At 40.4% G+C, this 24,657-nt stretch overlaps 1 protein-coding gene across 1 annotated transcript in view; it reads right to left on the minus strand.

The window, feature by feature from the left end:
- The window catches only part of ly75 (lymphocyte antigen 75), a 141,801-nt gene that overhangs the window by 46,670 nt on the left and 70,474 nt on the right, over positions 1-24,657 (minus strand). The window contains exons 15-20 of the mRNA XM_087988567.1: positions 22,867-22,938; positions 18,422-18,539; positions 13,759-13,794; positions 13,099-13,274; positions 11,565-11,629; positions 5,254-5,345 (exon numbers count right to left, since the gene is read on the minus strand). Coding sequence (XP_087844693.1) covers positions 5,254-5,345; positions 11,565-11,629; positions 13,099-13,274; positions 13,759-13,794; positions 18,422-18,539; positions 22,867-22,938 — 559 coding nt within the window. The remainder of the gene's footprint in view (positions 1-5,253; positions 5,346-11,564; positions 11,630-13,098; positions 13,275-13,758; positions 13,795-18,421; positions 18,540-22,866; positions 22,939-24,657) is intronic.

A 24,657-nucleotide genomic window follows, 5' to 3' on the forward strand; every position in this document is an offset into this window, starting at 1 on the left:
TTAGGCTAATAGTTCAGTGCTGTGCTCAATTGTGAAAGGTTCTGTCTTTAGAGGAGACTATACTGATACTCTATCGGTTCTCTCCAATAGATGCAAAAAAAAAATCAATGACACTATTCAAAGAATAAAGTTTTCTCCTGACATCTTGGCAAAATGGTGTTACTGATTGGAAACCACACAAAATCACAAATGCGCTGCAAACTGATTAAACATTAAAATGATAGTGATGCACTTTGTGATCTCCTGAAAGGCAAATGTAAGCTACTTTTTTCCATAATGGAAAAGCCATAAGTTCATTCTTAGAATGTTAAAACCACCAGTCCTTAAACAGATTGTTCCATTCACAAATAAACCTTCTCTCGCTACCATTTCAGAAGTATGTGAATATGCAGTTGTAATGCCAGGGTGCTAGAAAATAGGATTAAAATAGGTAGTTGCTTTCAACTGGCATGGACACAATGAGTCAAATGGCCTTTTATTCTGAGCTATAGATCTCTGTGACTATCTAAAACATCATGGGTTTCACAAGCTCTGGTTTGCTGAAGTTACAGCAGGGAGGATACAATAGGGTATTCTTTTCCTCTTAACTCCAAAAGCAGAGGGGTGGCCATACTGGTATGAAAGAACCTCCCATTTCGGGTGACAGATCAAATCAAGGATGAATATGGACGGTTCGTCATTCTCAAGGCACTAATACACAGAGAAAAGTAAAGAATGGCATCCTGAACGTCTACTGTCCCCCGGTGCACCCTCTCAAATTTTTAGTTGATGCAGTTTCTAAGTTAATGGCTCTTGGGGGGAGTCATATGATTATAGGAGAAAGCTTTAATTGTCGCATGAACCCTGGTGTAGACACGATGCCAACAGGGCTGTTGGGTACATCTTGGCAGAGTCTAGACAGTTGGTGGACTTATGCGAGGAGATGGGACGAGTGGATGTGCCTCCTCCCGAATGGTGGGGGGGGAAACTTTACCTTCTACTCCAACCTGCACAAGTGCCACACAAGAATTGATATGATTGATATGTTCTTTGTTCGGTCGGTTTGTTTCGATTTGGTGAATGCCTGCAGAATTGGGAGCATAACTATTTCGGACAATGTGAGTATATTTAGATATTAAGACCAACAGTAATGGAGTAAGCACACGGCAGTGGCACATTTATCATCTTTCAGCAAAAACTGATCACTTTGTTCAGTATATCACAAGGGAGTTCAGGGCATTTTGGGACATCAATGGGGGTATGGCCAGCAATCCACCAGTGCTCGGGGAGACCACCAAAGCGTTCTTAAGGGGAATGATTAAGAATCGTTGCAGAGTATGAAATAGAAAGGAGAGCAGCAGCAGATGCTCGAGGTCCGGTTGAAGGCAGCTGAGTCAACATATTACACCAGATCTAGTTGGTCCGAAGGGCCTGTTTCCACAATGTTGGGAAGCTAATCTAATCTAATCATCTGTGGTCAAATTACAAAGGGTCAAGACTCTCTGGGCTGCTCTGGACTCAGTACTCACACAAGTGGCGAGGAGAGGAATCTCCTTTGCAAAGCAAACGCTGCTTGAATATGGGGATAAGTCAGGTAGATTCCTGGCTTATCTGGCTTGGAAGGAAAGTGCTCCACAGTGCATTGTGTCTATCAGGGAGACAGCTGTCACTCGTGAACTGAGGAAGATCAATGCCAGTTTCTGAGAGTTTTATAAAGAGTTATATCTGTTGGAGGGATGTGGGGATGGAAATGAGAGAATGGAATCCTTTTTGGAAAACTTGGACCTGCCTGCTATAAATGCAGATCGGGCCTCCCTTTTAAAACGCACCTCTAAAAGTACAGGAGGTGGTAAGGCACCTGGTCCAGATGGATTCCAGAGTGAATTTTACAAGGAGTTTATACACACGTTGGCTGAACCACTGCTGGGGATGTATAGTCATTCGTATAGACAGTACTGTCTTCTGCCCTGTCTAAGGGAGGCTAATATTTCCCTTATCTTAAAAGGAAGGGAAAGACCCAGAGGATTGCGCATTATACAGACCCATCTGGCTGTTGAACATAGATTTTAAAATTTTATCAAAGGTGTTGGCTCAGAGACTGGAGAAGGTGCTGCTCATTATTATAAAAGAGGATCGGACGGGTTTTTAAATCAAGGGCTGCAGCTCCTTGAATAATATTCGATGGGTACTGAGCACAGTGCAAATATGTCAGCAGGGAGCGATTCCGGGTTTGGTGGTCTCCCTTGATACAGAAACGGCTTTTGATCGGGTGGAATGGTCGTACCTCTTTGCTGCTCTAGATGGATTTAGTCTAGGAGGGGCCTTCGCCAGGTGGGTGGTAGTGTTATCTAAAGACCCTAAGGCAGCGATTATCATGAATGGGTTAAATCGAGCAATTTTGGTGTGGGAAGGGGCAGACAACATGAGTGTCCCCTGTCGCTGCTACTGTTCATCTTGGTATTTGAGCCACTGGCGGGGGCTATCCGAAAAGACCTTGAAATAATGGAACTGGAAGTGGGAGCTGGGGAACATAAAATCACTGTCTATGCAGCCGATGTCCTTTTAGTTTTAGCCAATCCTGAAAAATCCATACCCCGGTTTATACAAAAAATTAAATTATTCGGTAGTTTTTCAGGATACAGGATAAATTTTACAAAATTGGAAGTCATGCCTGTTGGGGGGAGTTGGTGGAGGTACCAAAGCTGGAAGGCAGAATGGAATTTCCCTTTACATGGTCACAGAAAGGTTTTCTTTATCTGGGAATTTTTATTACCCCTCGCTTCCGGTATCTGTACAGAGGTAACTTTGTGCAGCTGTTTGATTGAAATGAATGTTCTCCCTTGGCTGCTATATCCTGAGGATGCTCCCGCTATTAATACCCAAAAAGGCATTGCAGAGGTTTGAGAGATGGCTTGGATAGTCATCCGTTACTTAAACTTACCAAGCTGCAGCTTCTGCAGGATATTGCACGGTGGGGTGGGGGGGGGGGGGGGGTGGGGGTTCATGGTGGTGGTGGTGGTGGGGAAGGTGGTGGAAGGTGTGTACCTCCTGGATTTGAAGAAATATCAAATAGACGCCCTGATGTTAAATGTAGGCAAATGGCTACACAGTGACCCAAAAGCGATATGGCTTGATGTGGAGGCCTTGTAGGACACTTCGCCACTCCACTCACTTTTATGGATAAGATGAGGTTGGCAGTTGAGCACTGTAAAAGTCCAGTTATCATAAATACGTAAAAGAATGGAGGATGATGCAGGGTAAGGGCAATTTGTTTAAAGACTTTGCCGTTTACCCAGATAATGGGAGCCCCAGGATTTAGGCCGGGGTCAATGGACTCTGGCTTGGGAGGATAAAGGAATCAGCTAGGCTCCTCTCATTTATCTCCCCACCCTGCAGACACTCTGCCTTTATTCCTGATGAAGGGCTTTTGCCCGAAACGTTGGTTTTCCTGCTCCTCGGATGCTGCCTGAACTGATGTGCTTTTCCAGCACCACTCTAATCCAGGATAAAGGAATCTCTTGTCTGGGAGACCTGTTTGAGGGGGTGGTCTTGATGTCTTTTAGGCAAGGAGGTCAGAAATACGGAATCCTAAAAAGGACCTTTTCCAGATATTTCCAAGTTAGGGATTATATACAGAAGAAAACCATGCTCCTGACTTAGCCCTACAAGCCAGATATAAAACGTAGAGTGCTCGGATGTGGGGGCGCTCTCTCAGTTAGTACCATATACCATCTGCAAAGTGATAATGCCTTGGGGGATAGGGAGAGACTTCATGAGATTTGGAATCAGGGGTTAGGGGAAGAAATTTCATCAGAAACGTGGGAGGATATATGGGGGAAATGTAAAGACAATTTCAATATGCAACAGAGCACAAGCAATGCAAATGAAGATTCTCCACAGGGCCCATATGGCACCAGAGAGGTTAGCAACGTTTAAGAAAGGATTATCCCTGAAATGTCCCAAATGTAAAAACAGTATTGGCACCCTTATATATTGTTTCTGGTCCGGTTACAAGATCTGTGGATACTGGGTGGCCATTGTAAATGAGCTGGAGAGGATTCTGGAAGGTTAAGTTGGGAGGGGGGGGGGGGGGGGTCTGGTGTCCCTCCTCTTGGGACTACCAAATCTTCCCTCTCTGAAGGAGCACAGGAAGAGGTTGTTTAATATCCTGACGCACTGTGCAAGGAAGAACATCCTAGTGAACTGGATATCAGAAAAACCTCCAGGTCTTGCAGGGTGGCATAGACTTGTGATGGAGCTAGTCCCTCAAGATTACCTGACAAGTATGGCACACCATGGAACGGAGCGATTCTACAAGACATGGCAGCTTTTTCTAAATTATATAGAGATGGATCTGTTGGCGGTATTGATTAGGGCCTTTGTATAGCCAGGAGGGCCGTACATGGCGGTCTGGGGAGCGGGAGGGCCTTGTAAATATGGGTATAATTACTGTTGCTCCCATAGACGGGAGCCTTGATGGAAAACCCTGTCTGGTTCACCAACCCCTTCCAGGGAAGAGAAATCTACCAACTTTACCGAGTCTGGCTTACATGTGAGTCCAGATCCAAGGCAATGTGATTGACTCTTAACTGCCTTGAAACAGCCAAGCAAACCACTCAATTGAGAATAATTTGCATGTTCAAATGCCGGGCTTGTCAGCAACTTCCATCATGAGACCATTTTTTAAACAAGTTTATCTACCCATCTCTTTTCTTTTTTTAAAAAAAAAACAAATGTTTATTCAATTCCCTTTGGGGATAGGATTTAGAAGAGGAAATAGGGAAGACTCCAAAACTTAAATCACACTTTGTGATGGGATAAAGCTGGCATGTAGATGCAGTAATAAGATATGGAATAGCATTTATTGTATGTCCACAATAATTAAAAGTTTCTGTTAAAAATCTTAAAATCTTCTGGTGTAACTTTACCACTTAATTGCTGGGTGCTTAGATGTTATCCGTCACTAACAGGAACCTGAACGGTAATATGTTTCTTGTTGTTGTTTACATTCCAGAGTTTCATGTAATTGGCAAACTTTGAAATTATGTTCTGTACAGTCAAGTACACAATGCATAAATACTAGTGGTCAGAACAGTGACTCCCAGGGAACACCACATTATAATTCCCTCAATCTGAGGATCGACCATTTGCTAATGTCCTGTCCTTGAGCCAATTTTGCATCCATGCTAATACTATCCCATTAATTTTATGGATATAGGATCATAATTAATCTATAACAAATTACAATAAACATGCAATATACAAATTACTTACCAATCCACCGGACATAAGGAGTTATAAACCAACAATCTCTATATCGGTTATGGAAGGAGTGAAATCGATCATAAATATAATAGGGACCAAAACTAAAAAGGAAAAATATAAAACATCAGTTACAGTGCAATACAATATGTAAATTATTTGATGAAACAAAGTTAAATATTTCTTCTTCTTCTGTCTTGAAGTTAGTTTGCTCAATCATCCTCAGCCTGAAAGAGACCCAGCACAAGACCACCCCATTGCCCAGGCTTCTGATTTCCCTGCTGTAGCTCTCACCTTGCTCACACTCACCTATATCTGAGATTCCATGGCAATCATTACAGCAGATCCCACTGCATTACTAACAGTGGCCAGGATTCTGTGGCATGACTGGTACTGGAAGACATTTATATTAAATGGGAGAATTGGCACTGCCCAGTAAGGCATACAATTTCCTCAATAACATTTGCCCTCCTGTAGAAAATCAACACTGTGTGCCGACTGGTTGGCAAGATCTCAAACTCTCATTTCAAGCACTGACCACTGAAGAAGAAGTCCATGACCATATGAAGCAGGATCAAGATAACTGACAAGATGTAACATTCCAGCCATTGCCCATCTCCAATAAGAGAATCTAAATACCACTGACTGAAAGGCAAGATATTGCCAGATAGGCTAAAGCAGTCATAGGGGTACACCATGTTATTGAAGGGAGTTAACAGTCTTAGAAAAAGGAGAGGAATTAGGGTTGAAAAGTCAGTTTAAGACAGACAGGGATTGAGAAGCTAAAATATTCAAGACAGAATATTGTGGGCAAAGAGGGGATGGAATCCATGACCTTCAGACGACAGTACTCCCACTACCTCAGAGATTTGAACAGAGCATTGTCAGAAAGTTGGTCACAAATCTGAGGTAATAACACATACAACATTTAAATAAGAAAAGGTAGTTTGAGAGAAAAGGGCTATGAGAGGAACAAGAGTTTAAATGCATTTATTTTTGTGGAATTGTGTAGCAGCAGTGGTAGTTTCAAAATGAATGGGAACTCTACTAAGAAAAAGGAACCATTACAACATCAGGAAGTACTGGAACCAGAATGGGAAGTGGGTCTTGTGGATGAAATAAATTTAGAGGGCATGGACACTTAGTGGTTAGCACTGTTGCCTCTGAGTGCCAGGGACTTGCATTTGATTGTAATCATGAGCAACTCTTGTGCAGTTTGCACATTCTTGCTGTCTCTGCATGGGTGTCCACCGGGTAGTCTGGTTTCCTCTCAGTCTAAAGGTGAGCAAGTTTGATGAATTGGCCATGCTAAATTGTGCATAGTGTCCAGAGATGTGCAGGCAGGGAGGATAAGCCATAGGAAACGCAGGTCTACAGGGAAAGGGAAGGGCAGTGGGCATGGATGGGATGCTCTTCAGAGGGTCAGTGCAGACTTGCTGGATCAAATGGCCTCTCTCTGCTCTACAGGGATTTTATGAGAGTTAATGGACCGCAGGTTGATTTAACATAGTCAGGCGAGAGTGATGAAACCGAAAAAAACCAGTTGGACTGACGATTTCTATCTTAGTCAGCAGCAAAATGGATACCAATTTTTAGCTCTGTATGTTCACATAATTTTCCATCTTGGTGCAGATTCTTCTGTTCGAGAGTAGAATTTTGGCATCAGGACTTGAAGTGAGAGTTGCTTTCACTTGCAGGCTGTAGGGTGTTTTTCATTAGATTATCTAATGGTCAGCTAATGCAATAGGCACACGAGGAGCATGGCGTGATGTGTCAGAGGTAGACATCAAATTGACAAGGTCATTGTTACTTTACAGTGTAGAAGATCTAGGAGCCATATTGAAAAAGCATTTCCCGGAAAACAGGACCCTGACTGGATATCTGTTGTGTTTGATTCTGGTCATTTTTTCCCCCCCCTCAGGGCAGTCACACCGCAACAGGATGGCCTTGCAATTTAGTGATGTATCAATACCTCATTATCCTCCAGATCCTGTTCTTCCTGGAAAGACAGCAACAGGCTTTCCTGTCTGACCAAGGCACCCTGAACATAGGTGACAGCTCATGTCAGCAGCCCTGGACCAAGTGCAGGAAGAGGATGACCAATTTGCTGCTAATTGTAAGCACAAGTGATACTTAGCTCACCCTAAAAGCTGGCACTCAAAAGCAGAACAGAATATAAATGTGGGATTACAGAGTGACATCACACAGGAGTTAGTAAAGCAAGCCTGAAAATGGACTGAGTGAGAGAGCCACTTCATGCTTACTGCAGGATAGTCTTGGTCTAGAATATTTACTAGCTTAGCATGCCATAGATCAGAAAACTGAAAAGTAGGTCATTCGGCCCACATGGGATAATCCACCATCGAATGAGGTCACGGTTGATCGGATAATCTTAATCTTCACTTTGCTGCTTTTTCCTTATAACCCTCAATTCTGATTTAAATTAAAAATCTGTCTAGCCCAACCTTGAATATATTTAATGACTCAGCCTCAACAGCCATCTGTGGTGAAGAATTCTACAGATCCACTACCCTCAGAAGAGAATTAGTGACTCCTTATTCAGAGATTACACCCTTTGGCCCAAACTCTTCCACATGGGGTAACAACCTTTCCATATATACCCTTTCAAGCCCCCAAAGAATTTTGTATGTTTCAATAGGCGGTTTCTCATTCTTCTAAATTCCAATGAGTACAAGCCCAATCTATTCAGTCCCTCCTATAAGAAATTCCCTCTTATACACAGGATCAACCTAATTAAGCTTCTCTGGATTGCCTTCAAATGTCAATATATCTTTCTTTAGACAAGGAGATCAACTCTGTCCACAGTACCTCAGCTGTTGTCTGACCAGTATCTTGTCCCGTTTTAGAAAGACATCCTTACTTTTATACTCCATTCCCTTTGAAATAAAGGCTAAGATTCCATTTACCTTCTTTGTTCACTCTCAACTTTGTGATTTATGTACAAGGACTCGCAAATTCCTGAGCTGTACCTTTCTGCACTTCCTCCATTTAAATAATAATCAGCTCCTTTTTTCTTTTCTTGCCAAAATGCATAACCTCACATTTTCCAACATTTTATTCTATCTACCAAGTGCAGATTGTGTCATCTGCAACTTGGTTAGGTACCATTTGGGATAACACCCACTGCTCTGGTTTGTCATCAGAAGTAAGATAAAATTAGAGAAAAAGGTCTCTTACCTCAGATGACCCACTCTGGCTAAGCCTGCATGGGGGGGGGACCATGGCCGACAATGCATCAATGGAGGCAGCAATGTCTTTGCAAAGATCAAAGACATTGACTGATGCACACGTAGGATTAACGCATTCAACTTTGGGCAAGAGAATTGTGCTTAACCCTGAGCTAATGCAAATACTAATTCTAAAATGTTCTCCAGGCAGGCTCCAGAACCAAGAAAAAGGTGACAGAAAGACTAACTCCCAGCTCTACTTCCCATCTCGGAGGATGACTACACCATTCAGTACTCATCTGCCCCCTCCACCAGCACAGACCCATTCACCTCAGTGGGTTCACATTCTACATTAGATTCTGCTCACTACCTGGTGAGCACATCACAGTCAGGCACCCAAGACTAACAAACAAGGTAATAATGGAGATATCTGATAATGAGGAAGGGCTACTGAGCTCCTGCTGAACATACAGATGTCCAAACTCAGGATTTAGCCATAAGAAACCTAACAGAGATGCAGAACCAGGTAGGAGGAAAATCATGCAAAGGTGCTAGCATGTTATGTGCAGACTTGACTGAAAAGTGGAGTCATCCATCCAGAGTTAAAACATTGCTGTAGCATGTGAATACTTGGTCTTCATCCATGAAAATGACTGCAACTGTCATGAAGGGTCTGGTCCAGCACAGTACTCAGTGATTGCCAGGTAAATATTTAAAGAGAAAATGAGGTCTGCAGATGCTGGAGATCAGAGATGGAAATGTGTTGCTGGAGAAGCACAGCAGGTCAGGCAGCATCTAGGGAACAGGAGAATCGACGTTTCGGGCATTAGCCCTTCTTCAGGAATGAGGAAAGTTTGTCCAGCAGGCTAAGATAAAAGATAGGGAGGAGGGACTTGGGGGAGGGGCGTCGGAAATGTGATAGGTGGAAAAAGGTCAAGGTGAGGGTGATAGGACAGATTGGGGTGGGGGCGGAGAGGTCGGGAAGAAGATTGCAGGTTAGGGAGGCGGTGCTGAATTTGATGGATTTGACAGACAGGCTGGGGGGAGGGGAAATGAGGAAACTGGTGAAATCCGAGTTCATCCCTTGTGGTTGGAGGGTTCCTAGCCGGAAGATGAGGCGTTCTTCCTCCAACCGTCGTTTCGCTGTGGTCTGACGATGGAGGAGTCCAAAGACCTGCATATCCTTGGTGGAGTGGGAGGGGGAATTGAAATGTTGAGCTACAGGGTGGTTGGGTTGGTTGGTCCGGGTGTCCCAGAGGTGTTCTCTGAAACGCTCCGCAAGTAGGCGGCTTGTCTCCCCAGTATAGAGGAGGCCACATCGGGTACAGAGGATGCAATAGATGATATGTGTGGAACCCGATGTACCCTCTGTACCCGATGTGGCATCCTCTATATTGGGGAGACAGGCCGCCTACTTGCGGAGCGTTTCAGAGAACACCTCTGGGACACCCGGACCAACCAACCCAACCACCCTGTAGCTCAACATTTCAATTCCCCCTCCCACTCCACCAAGGATATGCAGGTCTTTGGACTCCTCCATCATCAGACCACAGCGAAACGACGGTTGGAGGAAGAACGCCTCATCTTCCGGCTAGGAACCCTCCAACCACAAGGGATGAACTCGGATTTCACCAGTTTCCTCATTTCCCCTCCCCCCAGCCTGTCTCAGTCAAATCCATCAAATTCAGCACCGCCTCCCTAACCTGCAATCTTCTTCCCGACCTCTCCGCCCCCACCCCAATCTGTCCTATCACCCTCACCTTGACCTTTTTCCACCTATCACATTTCCGACGCCCCTCCCCCAAGTCCCTCCTCCCTATCTTTTATCTTAGCCTGCTGGACAAACTTTCCTCATTCCTGAAGAAGGGCTAATGCCCGAAACGTCGATTCTCCTGTTCTCTAGATGCTGCCTGACCTGCTGTGCTTCTCCAGGTAAATATTTAAACCTACATTCCATTGTGCAAAGAAGGGTGTTGGTGTCATTTTGTAGCCAAAAGGGTGTTTTACCTGATGCAGCAATACTTACGTTATTTACTGTAAAGAAGAAACTGAAAATAGGTATCGTATTGAAGAATTCAACAGATTTTATTGCAAACATTTGTTTCAAAGATTACATGCCTTGGGTATAATAGTGTCTGAGCTAATGTTAAGTGTAGGTTACAACAGAGGAGAATACTTCCAGTAGAGTGTTGTGTTTCAAGTTGTCATCTGAAGTAGGATGGAGTATGAAATCATTGTACCATCAGGTCACATGTTATGATACAGTGAAGATACCATGAGCATAATACTTCAGGTGTACTGACCACAAGCTATAACACCACTGCTAAGTGAAACAATAGTTTGTTGAGGTGTTAAGGATGTTCCTTCTCTTCAAGGAATTGGGATGGTACAGTCATCCACAGACTGAGGTGAAAAGTACCAGCGAAGCACCCTGGGGAAATTCGATCTATAATGTATCCCCACTTCACTTTTTGTCTTTTGTTGTTACAAATTACAATAGTGGGGAGATGGAATTAAGGATACAGTTAGCAATGAAAAAAAAACGTAGCTAGGCATTAACACTGCCCTTTACAACAATGCTAACTAAGATGGGTTAGGCACACTTTAACCTCACCAAAGTTATAATGCTTCATGTGTGATCAGACTAAATCCACAAATCACATCCATATATTTACTTCCATCAATGATGAGGAATGAAAACTGTCCAATTTTCTTTATCCTAATTATTTTTATTTAGATCATGATGGATTGGTGAATAGATCTTGAAATTATCTACTGGGGGTTGAACTGACCCTGAAAGTGAAAGTGGACTCTTCTATAGTAAAATACTATACTAGGCCATTAAATAATGGAATAAATGATGTATTTCTACAATTAAACTGCCAGTATTAGAATGTAGTCATGCTGCAGTATCAATGCAAAATAAACAAACAAACAAACAATTTGTATTTGGATTGAATACCCACAAAAATATAATAGTTTACAGAATAGTGACAGTTTCCATTGAATGTTTGGAAAAGTCTATGCCACAGAAACATATATTCTTCAATGTCAATCACATTGTGAATGTAGATGAAGTGATTAGAAATTACATTAACAAATTGAAAATTTTAAACAATTATATGCAGTACTTACAATGGACTGTTCATCATATTGTAATTGATGGCCTTTACCCACCACTTTAGCAACGAAGGAAAGTGCTGTAGAGAGGAAAAGTCAATTTCTAATTTTCATGCATTAACATCTTGCAATTTTAGTTCTCTCTGCCAAATAGAACTACTCACACTCAGGTATTCTTTCCTCTAACAGGAAGTCAAATGTATGAGTCAGAGTCTGGTCATCTGTTGTATCTAAATTGGATATTTTTGTGCTCATGGGGAAGCTTCTCTCTTTATGTGTTGGCTCAGAATCTTAACTTTTATTCCTAATCTGATCTGATGACCTCAAGTGCAACTTGCCCTCATCAGCAGATGGCCATTTTTCCAGGCCAGTTATGCAAAGCAATTAGGCGACAATTTTTATTTTTAGAGTGGAAAGATTAATTGTGGAAATCTCAATCCTCGTGTGCTTATTGGCTTGAGCATTATGAATTGCTTTCTCCTGGGTGCTTTAAAAAGAGTCGTTTTAGAAAGTGCAGTATTATTGGCAGACATATTCTACATCAGAATGCCAAGGACTGTTAATAGCAACAATATTAGGTGCTTAGATAAAAATTTACATTATCTTGAAGACTCACCATTGCACATCTGTGATATTCACAAATACAAAACCTTGGATACCCTTTTAACTTCAGTACAAGTTGTTCTGTTACAATGTGCCTTTCATCAACATGAATTTGCTGTAACACGCTTGATGAATTGGGGATGCTGTTTCCATAGTGCCAACTTTTAAAATGAGTGTTGGCTGTAATGTGATTACAGAGCCAACACCTTAAGCGCTCTTTCTAAAACGTGATTCTTCTATAATATGGTGTTGCACAAGAACTGACTATATTTTATTAATTTGTCTTAAATAGATTTTTTAGTTTTAATAGATTTTAAATTTTATTAAGAAAATTCTTGCAAACATATCATTTGCATATACTTGTAATTATATATTCAAATATATAATTTGTATTTCAATATATCTCATAGTGGAAGTGAAAGTTACTACCTTATTCCTGTCTAGTGAGAGATTCTGGATGATGGTTTAACTCTTGGTTTCATGGCTCTGGGGAGCAAGTTGTGATCAGATTTCCCAAAAAGAAAATGGTCATCACTTATGAAAATATATCTTGATAATATAATTTGCGGACTTTGTGCTCATAATGCAAAGCCTAATTGCTGGCAATGCACACTGGATAAGATGCTCCACACTCACCACATGGTTCATCCAAATTTCCCATTACATTGCATATGTGCACAGTGATGCAGCAGCTTACAAGGTAATGTGCAGGAATCGTCACATGTGGCAGCACATTTTATTTAGAAAGATGGCGTTAAAAATACTGGTTGCACACAAGAACTAAATTATAAATGAAACACTAGACACACCCTGGCAGCATTACCAAGTCATTAAAATTATCCCTTGAGACATCAATATGTACTGAGGCTACATCAGAAGAAATACTTTTGGTCATTAGTAATGCCAATATACAGACAAAAACCTTGATAAAGAAGGTAAAACTCACCTTTAGTAGATGTGTCTTGATCATTTTTATTGCAGGTCTGGATGTTATGGAAGCCAATTTGCTCTCATTCCTTGAACAATATAGATCAGCTTCTTGGTAAGTTAACCTGGTGTTGTTCACAAACCAATATTCATTACCATCAATAACAACCGTGGGCCCATGAATACTCTCGCCGTCTGAAGAAAAAGTGCACAGGAAAATGTTGACAGTTCAGAACCTGAAACAATACCAGATGGCTCTCAAATGTTAAGAGTTGAGTTTTTTTTCTTTGATGGATACAAATACATTTTACGTGAGATCACACAAAGTTGTATTATTTTTACGCGAGTTTCATTTCATTCATTCTGCCATTCCTAACTATTAGTTAGGGTAAACCTGTAAATAAATTGGGAATAACTTCTGGATTTTGTCTCATTGCCTTGCAGAAGTGTGGTATCTTTGATAGTTTGGATTTCCAATCATAGCCTACTCTAAGTTGGTATAAGGAGATAAACAGTGCTCCTGGTTGAATAATTGACAATGTACTAGTTTGAAACATTACAATTAAATGCCAAGAGAGACATCAAGCTAGATTGTGTCTGACCTGGCCACACATCAGAATCATTTCTAGAAAGCTGTACAATTCAAACCAGGACCATTTTTGTGTGAGAAATGACTTACCAGGAATGTACCAGGGAGGTCTCCTCAATTTAATCCCTGCCAAAACAAAAAAGTCTAAATGAATAACTTACAAGCCAATTATTATTATTTTTAAATTATCCATTAAATAAATTGTAACCAAAATTTACATGGATCCTCTCCTGCTCTCTTGTAGTAACCTCAACAACATTGCTAGAGAAACAGCATAAATGCTACAAGTGGCTAATAATTTTAGTTTTAAGTGTTGCTGAAAAATACATCAACACATCTCATCTTGCAGTCAACAGGATAAATTGCAAGAATACCAATTTGAGGGGAAAACCAATATTGATACTGAAGAGGAGAATGCTGATTGGTCAGCAAGTGGATTAATTGGTAGAGATGTTTTGCTAGGGAGAATGCACCAATTAATGATGTTAACTGCTAGACTGTGTCTAACTTTTAAACCAGGCAGGTGAACTGATTTGATATGGCTATGAATGACATCGGTGAATGGCTACCACTAGCTTTGATTTGATAAAGACACCGCATTATAGAATCCCTAGTGTGTAAATAGGCCATTAGGCCCAACAAGTCCACACTGACTCTCCGAAGAGTATTCCATCCAGACCCATTCACCTATGACTTTACATTTCCCTTGACTAATCCACCTAACCTATATAACCTTGAACACTATGGGCTATTTAGCATGGCCAGTTCACCCTTACCTGCAAATCTTTAGATTATGGGAGGAAACCAGACCACCCAGAGGAAACCCACATAGACACGGGGAGAATGTCCACACAACTCCACACAAACAGATGCCAGAGGCTGGAAACAAACCTGGGCCCCTGGCACTGAGACATCAGTGCCAACCACTGAGCTACCATGCTGCCCACATGTAGCATCCAATACACCACTGCATCAATCTGTGAGCCTGACTGATAATCCTCAAGTGGTCATCAGCATAATTCTTCATACATGTAGGACTACCCAGCAAATTTTATCCAATTGCAGAATTACATCTAATGTTGGACACTGTTTTGTCAGCATGGTCAATACCTTACTGTTGTGAACAGCTAAAAAGGACATGGTGTTTGATATGATCCACTGGGCTTTAGGACAAACTTTACCTCATAGCAACATTGAAATTCACACACTACTCTCCTCATTTTTGCGAAAGGCAGATCATCTTGTTGGTTTGACGGCAGCGTCCTGTTAGTGGCAAACACTAACTGGGTTATGTGAAACTGTTAGATTCAGCTGTTGTTAAAACCCTTGAGATACCTTGCTCTTCCTGGATAATCTGAGACAGACTGTGTACTTTTCCAGACCTTTGAGTCTTGAATGAGTTCACACGTTATACAGTGACAAATAATCTGATTTGGGTACCCAGATTTGATGTGCCCTACTTCAACATCAAGTTTATATGGTGAACAAAAGCTTCAGCCCTTTGAGTTTGCCAATAAAGTCAACCTTAAACTGCATGGAACAGTGGGAATTCCACATTTATACTGTCCAATGGTCATAAGTGTGATAGACAGTAGTAGAGAACCCCATGGCTGATTTCTCATCTGGGACATTAAGGAAATAATACAGCTAATTTGATTGTTCTACTTTAAAAATTAATTTGAGCAGAGGATGAAGTCTACACAGACACACATGGGCCTTCTTACATGCAGTTAGAGATTCAAATATAGCAAATGTACCATGTACATATTGGAAATATGCAAGGGATTTATCTGAACCCATTGGACCTGCTGCTCAGCATAACCAGAAAATATTACTCGGGAGCTGTCTAAATAAAATGTTTGCTGCTTTTCTACAAGAGCAACAAATTGCTGGGGAAATATATACAAATAGATTGGCCCTCATGGCTCACAAATTTTGCACATGCATGGTTGTGCAAGACACACAAACATGCTGTCCTTTTACACCTGATCTTATCCATGACTGGTTCTGCAGAATATGAATTGGCCAAATGCTTGCGTGAATTGCTCCAATCATTTCTGAGCATATTTTCCACTTGCGTGGTGAAAGATTTCTTCACATTTGCACAGATAGCAATACAGAATTCAGGTGCCTGCCTGGTACTTAATACATTCACCAACATACCATTCAAGGAAGCCAGACATCTGTGCTGTAGCACACTTCAGAGGTCTAGATGCACCACCATTGTATGAATCAGTATTCATGAAACTTAAAAACTCAGCAACTCATGCAGTTCATTTCACTTTCAATGACACCATATATGCTCAAATTGATGGTGTTACCATGGGATTCCCACTTGGCTCAGGGCTCACGAGTATCTTTGTTGGATTCTCAGAAATGTGTATTTAATGGAATTGCATCTAATTTTTTAGTCCTTGCATATTGTAAATACGTTGATGATTCATTTGTTCTATTTTAAATCTGCAGATGTATGCAAGATTCTTATACATGTCTTAATGTGTAGCATTTAATGTTCAAGTTCATACCTAGTGTGGAACATTAAATGAGCTCTTTTTCCTTGCTATCCTAGTTGAGAAATGGGCCAGAGGGTCTTTACTACTGTTTACCACAAATCTATGATCACTGTTCAGTATACCTTGTTAGGATTCCTATAGCTCCACATGCTACGAAGGTGACCTGATCAACAACCTTGCAAATAGATCCTGACCAGTTTGTTCACCTTTCACACTTGATGCTGAAATACAGCGCACCAGAACCATCATACAGGATAATGGCTATACATTGTGCAAACACATGGATGGGCCTCAAGCAATCACTCCTGGCTGTGATAAGTGCCAACTCTACCTCAGATGAGGCATCTACAAAGTTTGATTAACAGGTGAAATCAACTGTTTCAAGCTGCTACAATGCAGTAGCAAGACAATAGTATTCACCACTAACAGGATGCTGTTGTCAAACAAAAAAAGCATCCTATCATTAAAACAGTAATGTTGTACATGAATTTCAGTGCCAGTGGGAAACCAAATATGTAGTGTTATTAATTTGAAGGAGTGTACTTTAAAAGGAAAGTACTGTCCCTTTGAAAGAGTGAATGCTCTTCTGCACTGAGAACTTACACGCACCTGTCATATGATTAACTAGCAGCCTCAGTGTACTGGAAAATTGAAAATATGTAACATTTGGCTGTGAAATAGATAGGAGAGTTGGTTGTTGTTTTGACAACAATTTGCATTTAACCAGTTTAAAATATAGCCCAGGATACTAAAACCCATTTGAGTTTGAATTTATTGTTTTGCCAACAACAAACCAATTAGATTATCAAATTTTGGGTATATAAAAAAAGGCAGACATTTTGAAAATCAGTGAGAAAGACCCAAGATGTTGAAACACTCTTTCAAAAGGTACTTTTTTATATTAAATATATTCAAGTAAAAGATGACCCAAGGAGAAAGACACTGGAGACAATAGCCGCTGTATCGTTTTGGAATTAAGTCGATGGAATTTTATTGGAACAGTATATTGTTAGAGCTGGAGGCAGATAATAAGCTGTTTAGAGAAAGTGAGGCTTAGAGTTGTGAACAGTTGTTGTTTAATGTTCTCTTTTAAAGAATAATTTGATATTATTTTCTTTAAATAGTAGAATTTGGGAGTTCTCTGTCACTCATATTTTAACAGATTACAAGGCGAGGCAAACTGTTCTGGGTGTTTAGTTTAATTAACAGATAGGTTCCCCACTGTGTTGTAAAAGTAGGCCATATATTCTAAAGGATAGTGGGTTGTATCAAATAACATATCCCTTCATCTGTTTGCAAGATAATAACCACACCCTCAACCAGCTTGTACTTACAAATCTCAGTGACCAACATTTGATAGGTTTTTGCAATTGGATAATACTTGCTGAATAATCTCAAGTAGGTGAAGAATTATGCTAACAAATGATCAGGAGTTTCAGTCAGGTTTATGGTATGGCACACTTTCGCTTATATTGGAAGCTACACATCTAAGTACACAGAGCGTTGTTCTTTGTAGGCAGAAAGAACATGTACAAATAATATGCCTGTTTAAACTCAGTAAAATGGGTGAAAATCATTTGCTGGTTAATTTTTCAGGGCAATACCAGAGACAATGTGCTCAGTTTAAAATTTAAACAAAGCCTGGAATTTAACTATCAATTATCATTAACTGGCACACTCACTATAGAAGCAACAATCAGACTTCTTTTGCTGATCAGCAGTCTCTACTTGCATAGTATAAATGCTGGCTTTCCCCTTGAATTAGTATACTTGCAAATTATCCTGAAAGTGCAAAACAAATCTTTAAAAAAAAATTTATTGTTTCAGCAATACTTAAGTTTTGCACTACCAAATATCTTTTTCCCCTATGGTAAACCCACCAGCTTCTCAAATGTTAGAGCAAGAGAAGTGCTGTACCTTCTATTCCTTTTAGTTACTTTATTAATATCACCAAACCTGAAGTGATGCACTTTTCTACTCTGCCTTAAAAAAAGTACATAAATGTTAAAAGTGAAAAAAGATCATTGAACAATAAATCCTATATCTGCTTGTAGCCCACAGAAATAAATTAATTTCAGCATGATTAACCTGCTTCCTGGTGTCATCTTCTCTTATATAATGAATGTAGCAATCTAAAAGCTCAACATTAATTATTTAGCTAAATGATTGATGCAGTGATAATTGCAGCAAAGTTAACTAACATATCATAGATAACTGCAGTAATTTGGATAAACAATTACCTTTAGGTATTTGACACACCCATTCCAGTTTAATATCACAATGGAAGGGCATCAAGTGATAATCAAATTTCCTTCTGACATCAAACATCATGAAACGATGCCACAAAGGTCTCTGAGTCTGTGGAAGTACAAAATGAAACTGTATTGTTTGCATAATCAAAAATGTATATAACAAATTTGATACCATTCATTGTTGAAAATTCCAGCTGCAAAGGAACTATAAAATTGGGAGCACTGAGGAAGGGTCACTGGACCGGAAATGTTACCTCTAACTTTTCTTCACAGATGCTGCCAAAACTGCTGAGCTTTGCCAGTAACTTTTGTTTTTGTTAGCACTGTTCATATGTTACACAGTCAAATCTATGCTTACACTCTTATCAGAGTAAGGAGTGAAATTTATTACTGCTACTTTCTTTCTTAATAGTCCATGTAAATGAAAAATCAATACTTTGTTTACAAGATCTGACTAATTTCATGATCATGATTTTAACTAATCCTATCAAATATTTACAGAGTGATTTTCAACAGATTCTTACCTTAAAAGTGCAGTGACTGGCAGGTGAAAATGCTGGTGTGGAATAGAAGAAGGGTGAAATTATTTAGTCATACCTAAGGCTCACCGGATGACTGGAATTTGATGTTACGGACGTGAGTTCCAGCTGCTACTTGGGGAAGCAGTGGAAGCCTCAGGTCTCCTTTCTATAGGAGGTTCCTGCTAGCCCAAGCTAAATGAACATGAACAGTATGAGGCGCGCCACTTCTAGACTTCCTAGAAGTCACAGGATTTAAAAACAGCTTGCCTGACTGTAGGCCCCTGCAGGGGCTGTTTTGAATAGTGACTGACTCAGTGAGAAACCTGCTAAGATCATGCAGATAGGGAGGCATGCTTGCAAAGCACAAGCCGCCCAGCTGATCTTTCCCATTTAAGAACAAAGAAAATTCACAGCCCAGGAACAGGTCCTTCAGCCCTAAAAGCCTGAGCCGATCAAAATGTACTGTCTAAACCTGTCGGTAAATTCCTAAGCATTTGTATCCCTCTGCTCCCCACTTACTCATGCATCTGGACAGATGCATCTTAGATGAATCTACCGTGCCTGCCTCTACCACCTCTGCTGGCAACTTGTTCCAAATGCCCACAACCCTCTGTGTGATGTACTTGCTGTGTGTATTCCCCTTAAACTTTCCACCTCTCACTTTGAAAACTTGACCTCTCGTTATTGAATCCTTCACCCTGGGAAAAAGCTTGTCTCTATCCACCCGGTCTATACCCTTCATGATTTTGTAAACCTCAAATCAGGTCCCTCCCTCAATCTCCTTTTTCTAGTGAAAATAAACCTAACCTACTCAACTTCACTTCATGGTTAGCACCTACCATACCAGGCAAAATCCTCGTAAACCTTGTCTGCACCCTCTCCAAAGTGTCCACATCCTTTTGGTAGTGTGGCGACCAGAACTGTACACAGTATTTTATATGAAGCCAAACCAATTTCTGAAAATAAACCTTCCTACATTATGTATGGGTGAAACGGATTTGCTGTTTTCAAAGAGTTGTTGAAAGAACATGTGAAGATTGGGTTTCCGAAGCAAATTGTGACTGCAAGACCTCAAAACACAATTATGCATGCGAGGTGATTTGATCAACATACCAGGACAAAGCTACAGACTCCAGAACATTTAATGCTTTTTCCTTCTGCCTTTTAGAATAACCTATTGACTAAAAAGCTTTTTACTTCATAAAGTTGAACTCTACAATGAATCTGTTGCTTTGCCCTGTTTTCCTGAAGGCTTTATGTATAAGTGTGTTCTGGAGATATTTATATATCTCTGACTATGTATGTTAACAAATTATTGTATCTTTATTGAATGACTTGGTTTTTGATAATGAACCTGCAAAATCATGTTTATAAAAGAAATCTGGCTGATAGATAATTTTGTTTAAAACCTGATAAAAGCACTTCACTGGACATTTTGGTAACCAGCAAAAGCACCTTTTAATTTATGTTGCAACCTATGGAGTAGTAAGACTACTAGAGCAGTAATGCACTACTCCAGCCTCAGTCATAATAGTTGTAGGTGAATGGAAATTTTTTTAAACATGAACAAGAACCTCCTGGACGAGTAACGGACCTCCTACACCTTGACAAATGCAATAGTGTCATTATATTGAGTAATAGGGGTGGGGGAGGCCTTGTGGCACAGTGGTATTCCTACCTTGGTGCCAGAGATTTGGGTTCAAGTCACACTTGTCCCTGAGGTATGACACAGCATGGCACAAACAGATCACTAAAATAACTACATGGAGAGGTTATCCACCTTCCATTTCTGACCCCTCACCCATTCGAATTAAATCACTCTATTGTTGGACCAGCGCCTTCAGCTGCCAAAACCTTAAACCCTGCAATTCCTCTTTCTCCATCTCTCTCTCTCTCTTTCTTTCTGCTCCATTTCCTTCAAGCTGATCCTTAGAAAGCTCCCTGACAAAGCTTTTGGTCAAATGAACTAAAATGTCCTTATGTTCTTCATTGTAATTTTTGGTTGGCAATGCTTCAGTGTAAAATTTTGAGTTAACCATTCTATCATGTTAAAAACATGATCTAAAATCAAAGTTTTTGATATCTATGAAGGATGATTAAATAATTTTTCCCAGTAATAACTTTTAAGTGTTGATCATGATGACTAATTCATTAGTCATTTGCTTGAAACAGTTCATTAGCTGACGGAGTACGACAATTAATAAGCAGACAAACCAGTAATATCACTTTGGTCATACAGTTAAACCAGAAACTCCAGTTGAAATTGCAGGTTAATACACCCCCACAGTTAACAAGTAATGAAGATATTATTTATTGGAACATCATGTACAATTATACTGAAACCATGGGGAAGGGCTCTGAATGGCAAGCTCTATAAATCTATTGTCAGTGATTTTGTTATTCATTCATGGGATAAAGGGCATCACTGACTAGGCTAACATTTATTGCCCAGTAGACAGTTAATGGTCAAACAATTGCTGGAGTCCCATGTAGGTCACACTAGGGAAGGAAACTGCCATCCTTACCTGGAGGACATTAGTGAACCAGATGGGTTTTTCTGGCAATTGACAATGGATTCATGGACATGGTTAGACTTTTTATTCCAGATGTTTATGGAATTCAAATTCTACCACCTGCCATGGCAGGATTTGAACCCAGGTTTCCAGGAAATTACCTGGGTATCTGAAATAACAGTCCAGTGATCAGGTCACTAGGTTGTCACCTCCCCCAAACTGGCACACTGATCATATTGACTGCTACTGGTTTTTTCATTTATTTTCTCCTCAACTTTTGAGTGCAAATGGAATCCTCAAAAAATTTCATCACTCGTGTTTGCTGCTACAAATCACACTGTATTTGTTGGCAAGACAACTGAGTGAAATGTAGGAAGAATGTAATACAACATACAAATTGCAACTACAAAAAAAAACACAAACCATAAAAGAAAAGGAAATAAATTACCATTCATTAGCTATATATAAGTCCTAGAGCAAAAACAGAAGACTGCGGGAGTCATACCAGACACAGGAAAGTAATCACCATTATCAAAGGCTGAAGATCACAGACCACAACATCTCTGTGTCCCTTGGGGCACAGTTATCGTTCAATTCATTTTCTGCACTTTCAACAATGTTCTTCAGACTCAAGTTCAGAAAGAGGGCTATTTGTTAACTGTTCTACAATGTTCAACAGCATTTTCAAATCCTCCAAATAGTTTGTATCAGAAATATCTAGATTACACCCATGCTTACAAAGGCAGACAATTGCATTTTCCTTTGACAAGTAATTATCTGACAACCTCTTTTCGACTCTTAATAAAAAAAGCACATTATAGCGATAATTATTCAAAAATATCCAGAAGTTACCACTGACCAGATGTGAATCAAAAGCAGTTAGTAATCAATCTTTCACACAGCATGAAAGATTCTTCAGTATCAAGTCAGAAATATTCACTATTCAAATGTATGAGTGAGGTTGCAACAATACTGAAATAACTGAACATTAAGAAGAAAGTGGTTTGCTCGATTGGTCTTCTGCCATTGAACAAATTGTGATCTCCTTCAATCACTGTGATGACAGAATGAGCTGGTGACAGAATATAATGCAGCACCTCACTAAGTTTACCTAAAAAGTACCTCCCCTTGTGGTCATTATCACAAAATAACAGAAGGGAGCAGTTGACAGGATCTTGTTTTCCTGATGTGAATCGAAGTGCTGTTCACATTGTTAGTCAAGGAATTCCAGAATTTTGATTATCTATCATAGGAACTGCAACAAAAGATGAAGCAGATGGTTCACCATTATTTTTTTGGGGTGAACAGGAATGAGCAATAAATGTAACTTTACCAACACCAAAAAATATCTTCTGGAAAATGTAAGAAATATTTCATTTTTGAAGTGTTGGAATCTCACCTGAAATGCACCACAATTTCTGACAGCATAATCATCTTCTTTAAAATCAAAGGGTAAAGTCACCAACGAAACCTATCAAAGATAAAATATTAGAACATATCTGTCAAAGATAATTTAGATTACATGCTCTCAGTGGACAGCAGTTATTCAGGTCAGATAAATGCTGATACTTTTGGATCGATGCTCCCCCCAGGAATTACTCCCTGCTGAAGTTGTAAAACCATCCCAAATACGTACAGTTGTGTGTCTGCTGAGTAAGGAGAAGTCAAAGCTTGGGGATTTTCATATACCTCCTGGGGGTGAGGGGAGCCAGAGATGTGGGAGTGCACCCTCTGGATATATTTGGCTGAATTTGAAAAAAATCTATAGTAATGTCACAAGAAAATAGCAAGTTAGTTGGTTGCTGAGCACTTACTCTGGTAATTTTGAAAATGCGAAATTCTAAATAAGAACAGGAAATGCAAAAAAAAAAAATTATAGGCACAGGAGACAGTTGATTATAACCAAGAGTGAAGAATTGGAACTTTCTACCAATCTCGTGTTTATAGGTGATAGTACTAGAGTAACGTTAAAATAAAGCAAGTTTAATTACTATAATGTTAGTCACTTTAAGTGATTTGAAAGGTTAAGGTATGACAGGGCAGGTCAGCTAGGCGAATGGTCATTATGTGGCATGAGAGAGTTGTGCATATTTATTGTGAGCCAGCCAAGTCCATGTACAGGAAATGTCACTCTCTACAGTGTCTGGGTTTCAGAGTTTAAGCAGTGGCTGGAGTCACCAAGTCTCCATAAGTCAGAGAACTATGTGGATAGAATATTCAGAGAAGTGATCACACCACAGGTTAGGGCAGGCAAGTAAATGGGAAATGGAGTGATTACCTGGCAGTGAGAGAGAAACAGGAGAGTAGGAAAGCAGTACACAGAGGTCTCCGTCTTCTGATCTGGATATCAAGGAGGACGATGAATCCTTAGAGGAATGGAAGAGCCAAGACTGTAGCAACACAGACAGCCCAGCTGGACAGCAGGAGAGGAAGAGGGGTAGAAAGTCAGTACTGCCAAGGGATTCCTTAGTTAGCAGATCAGGCAGATGTTTCTTCCACTATCAACGTGACTCCAGGATGGTGTGTTGCCTCCCTGGTGCTAGGGTCAGATATGTCCCAAAATAGCTGGAGGACATTCTTCTGTTGGGAGTATGAACAGAGGTCATGTTCCACACTGGTATTTACAACATCGGTGGGGAGGAGGTCTGCAAGTCCTGAAATTGGAATTTAAGGAGCCAGGTGGATAATTAGCAAGCAGGGTCTTTAAAGTAGTAAATTCCAGATTACTCCCAATGCCACATGCCAGTGAGTACAGAAATGGGGCATAGGAAGAGGAGTAGGCCATTCAGTCTCTCCAGGAGAAAGTGAGGTCTGCAGATGCTGGAGATCAGAGATGGAAATGTGTTGCTGGAAAAGCGCAGCAGGTCAGGCAGCATCTAGGGAACAGGAGAATCGACGTTTCGGGCATTAGCCCTTCTTCACGAAGAAGGGCTAATGCCCGAAACGTCGATTCTCCTGTTCCCTCGATGCTGCCTGACCTGCTGCGCTTTTCCAGCAACACATTTCCATCTCATTCAGTCTCTCCAGCCTGCTCCTCCATCCATGGTTCAACTGTGGCCTAATTCCATCCACCTGCCTTTGGCCTACATCCTTGAATACCTTTGCGTGACAAACAATTTTTATCTCAGATTTAAAATTAATAAGTGATCCTGCATTCACTGCTGCTTGTGAAAAGAGTTCCAAACACTGA

Source organism: Chiloscyllium plagiosum, unplaced genomic scaffold (assembly GCF_037043375.1).
Source record: "Chiloscyllium plagiosum isolate Xiang-an unplaced genomic scaffold, Cpla_swu_hap1 HiC_scaffold_7, whole genome shotgun sequence".
NCBI lineage: Eukaryota > Metazoa > Chordata > Chondrichthyes > Orectolobiformes > Hemiscylliidae > Chiloscyllium > Chiloscyllium plagiosum.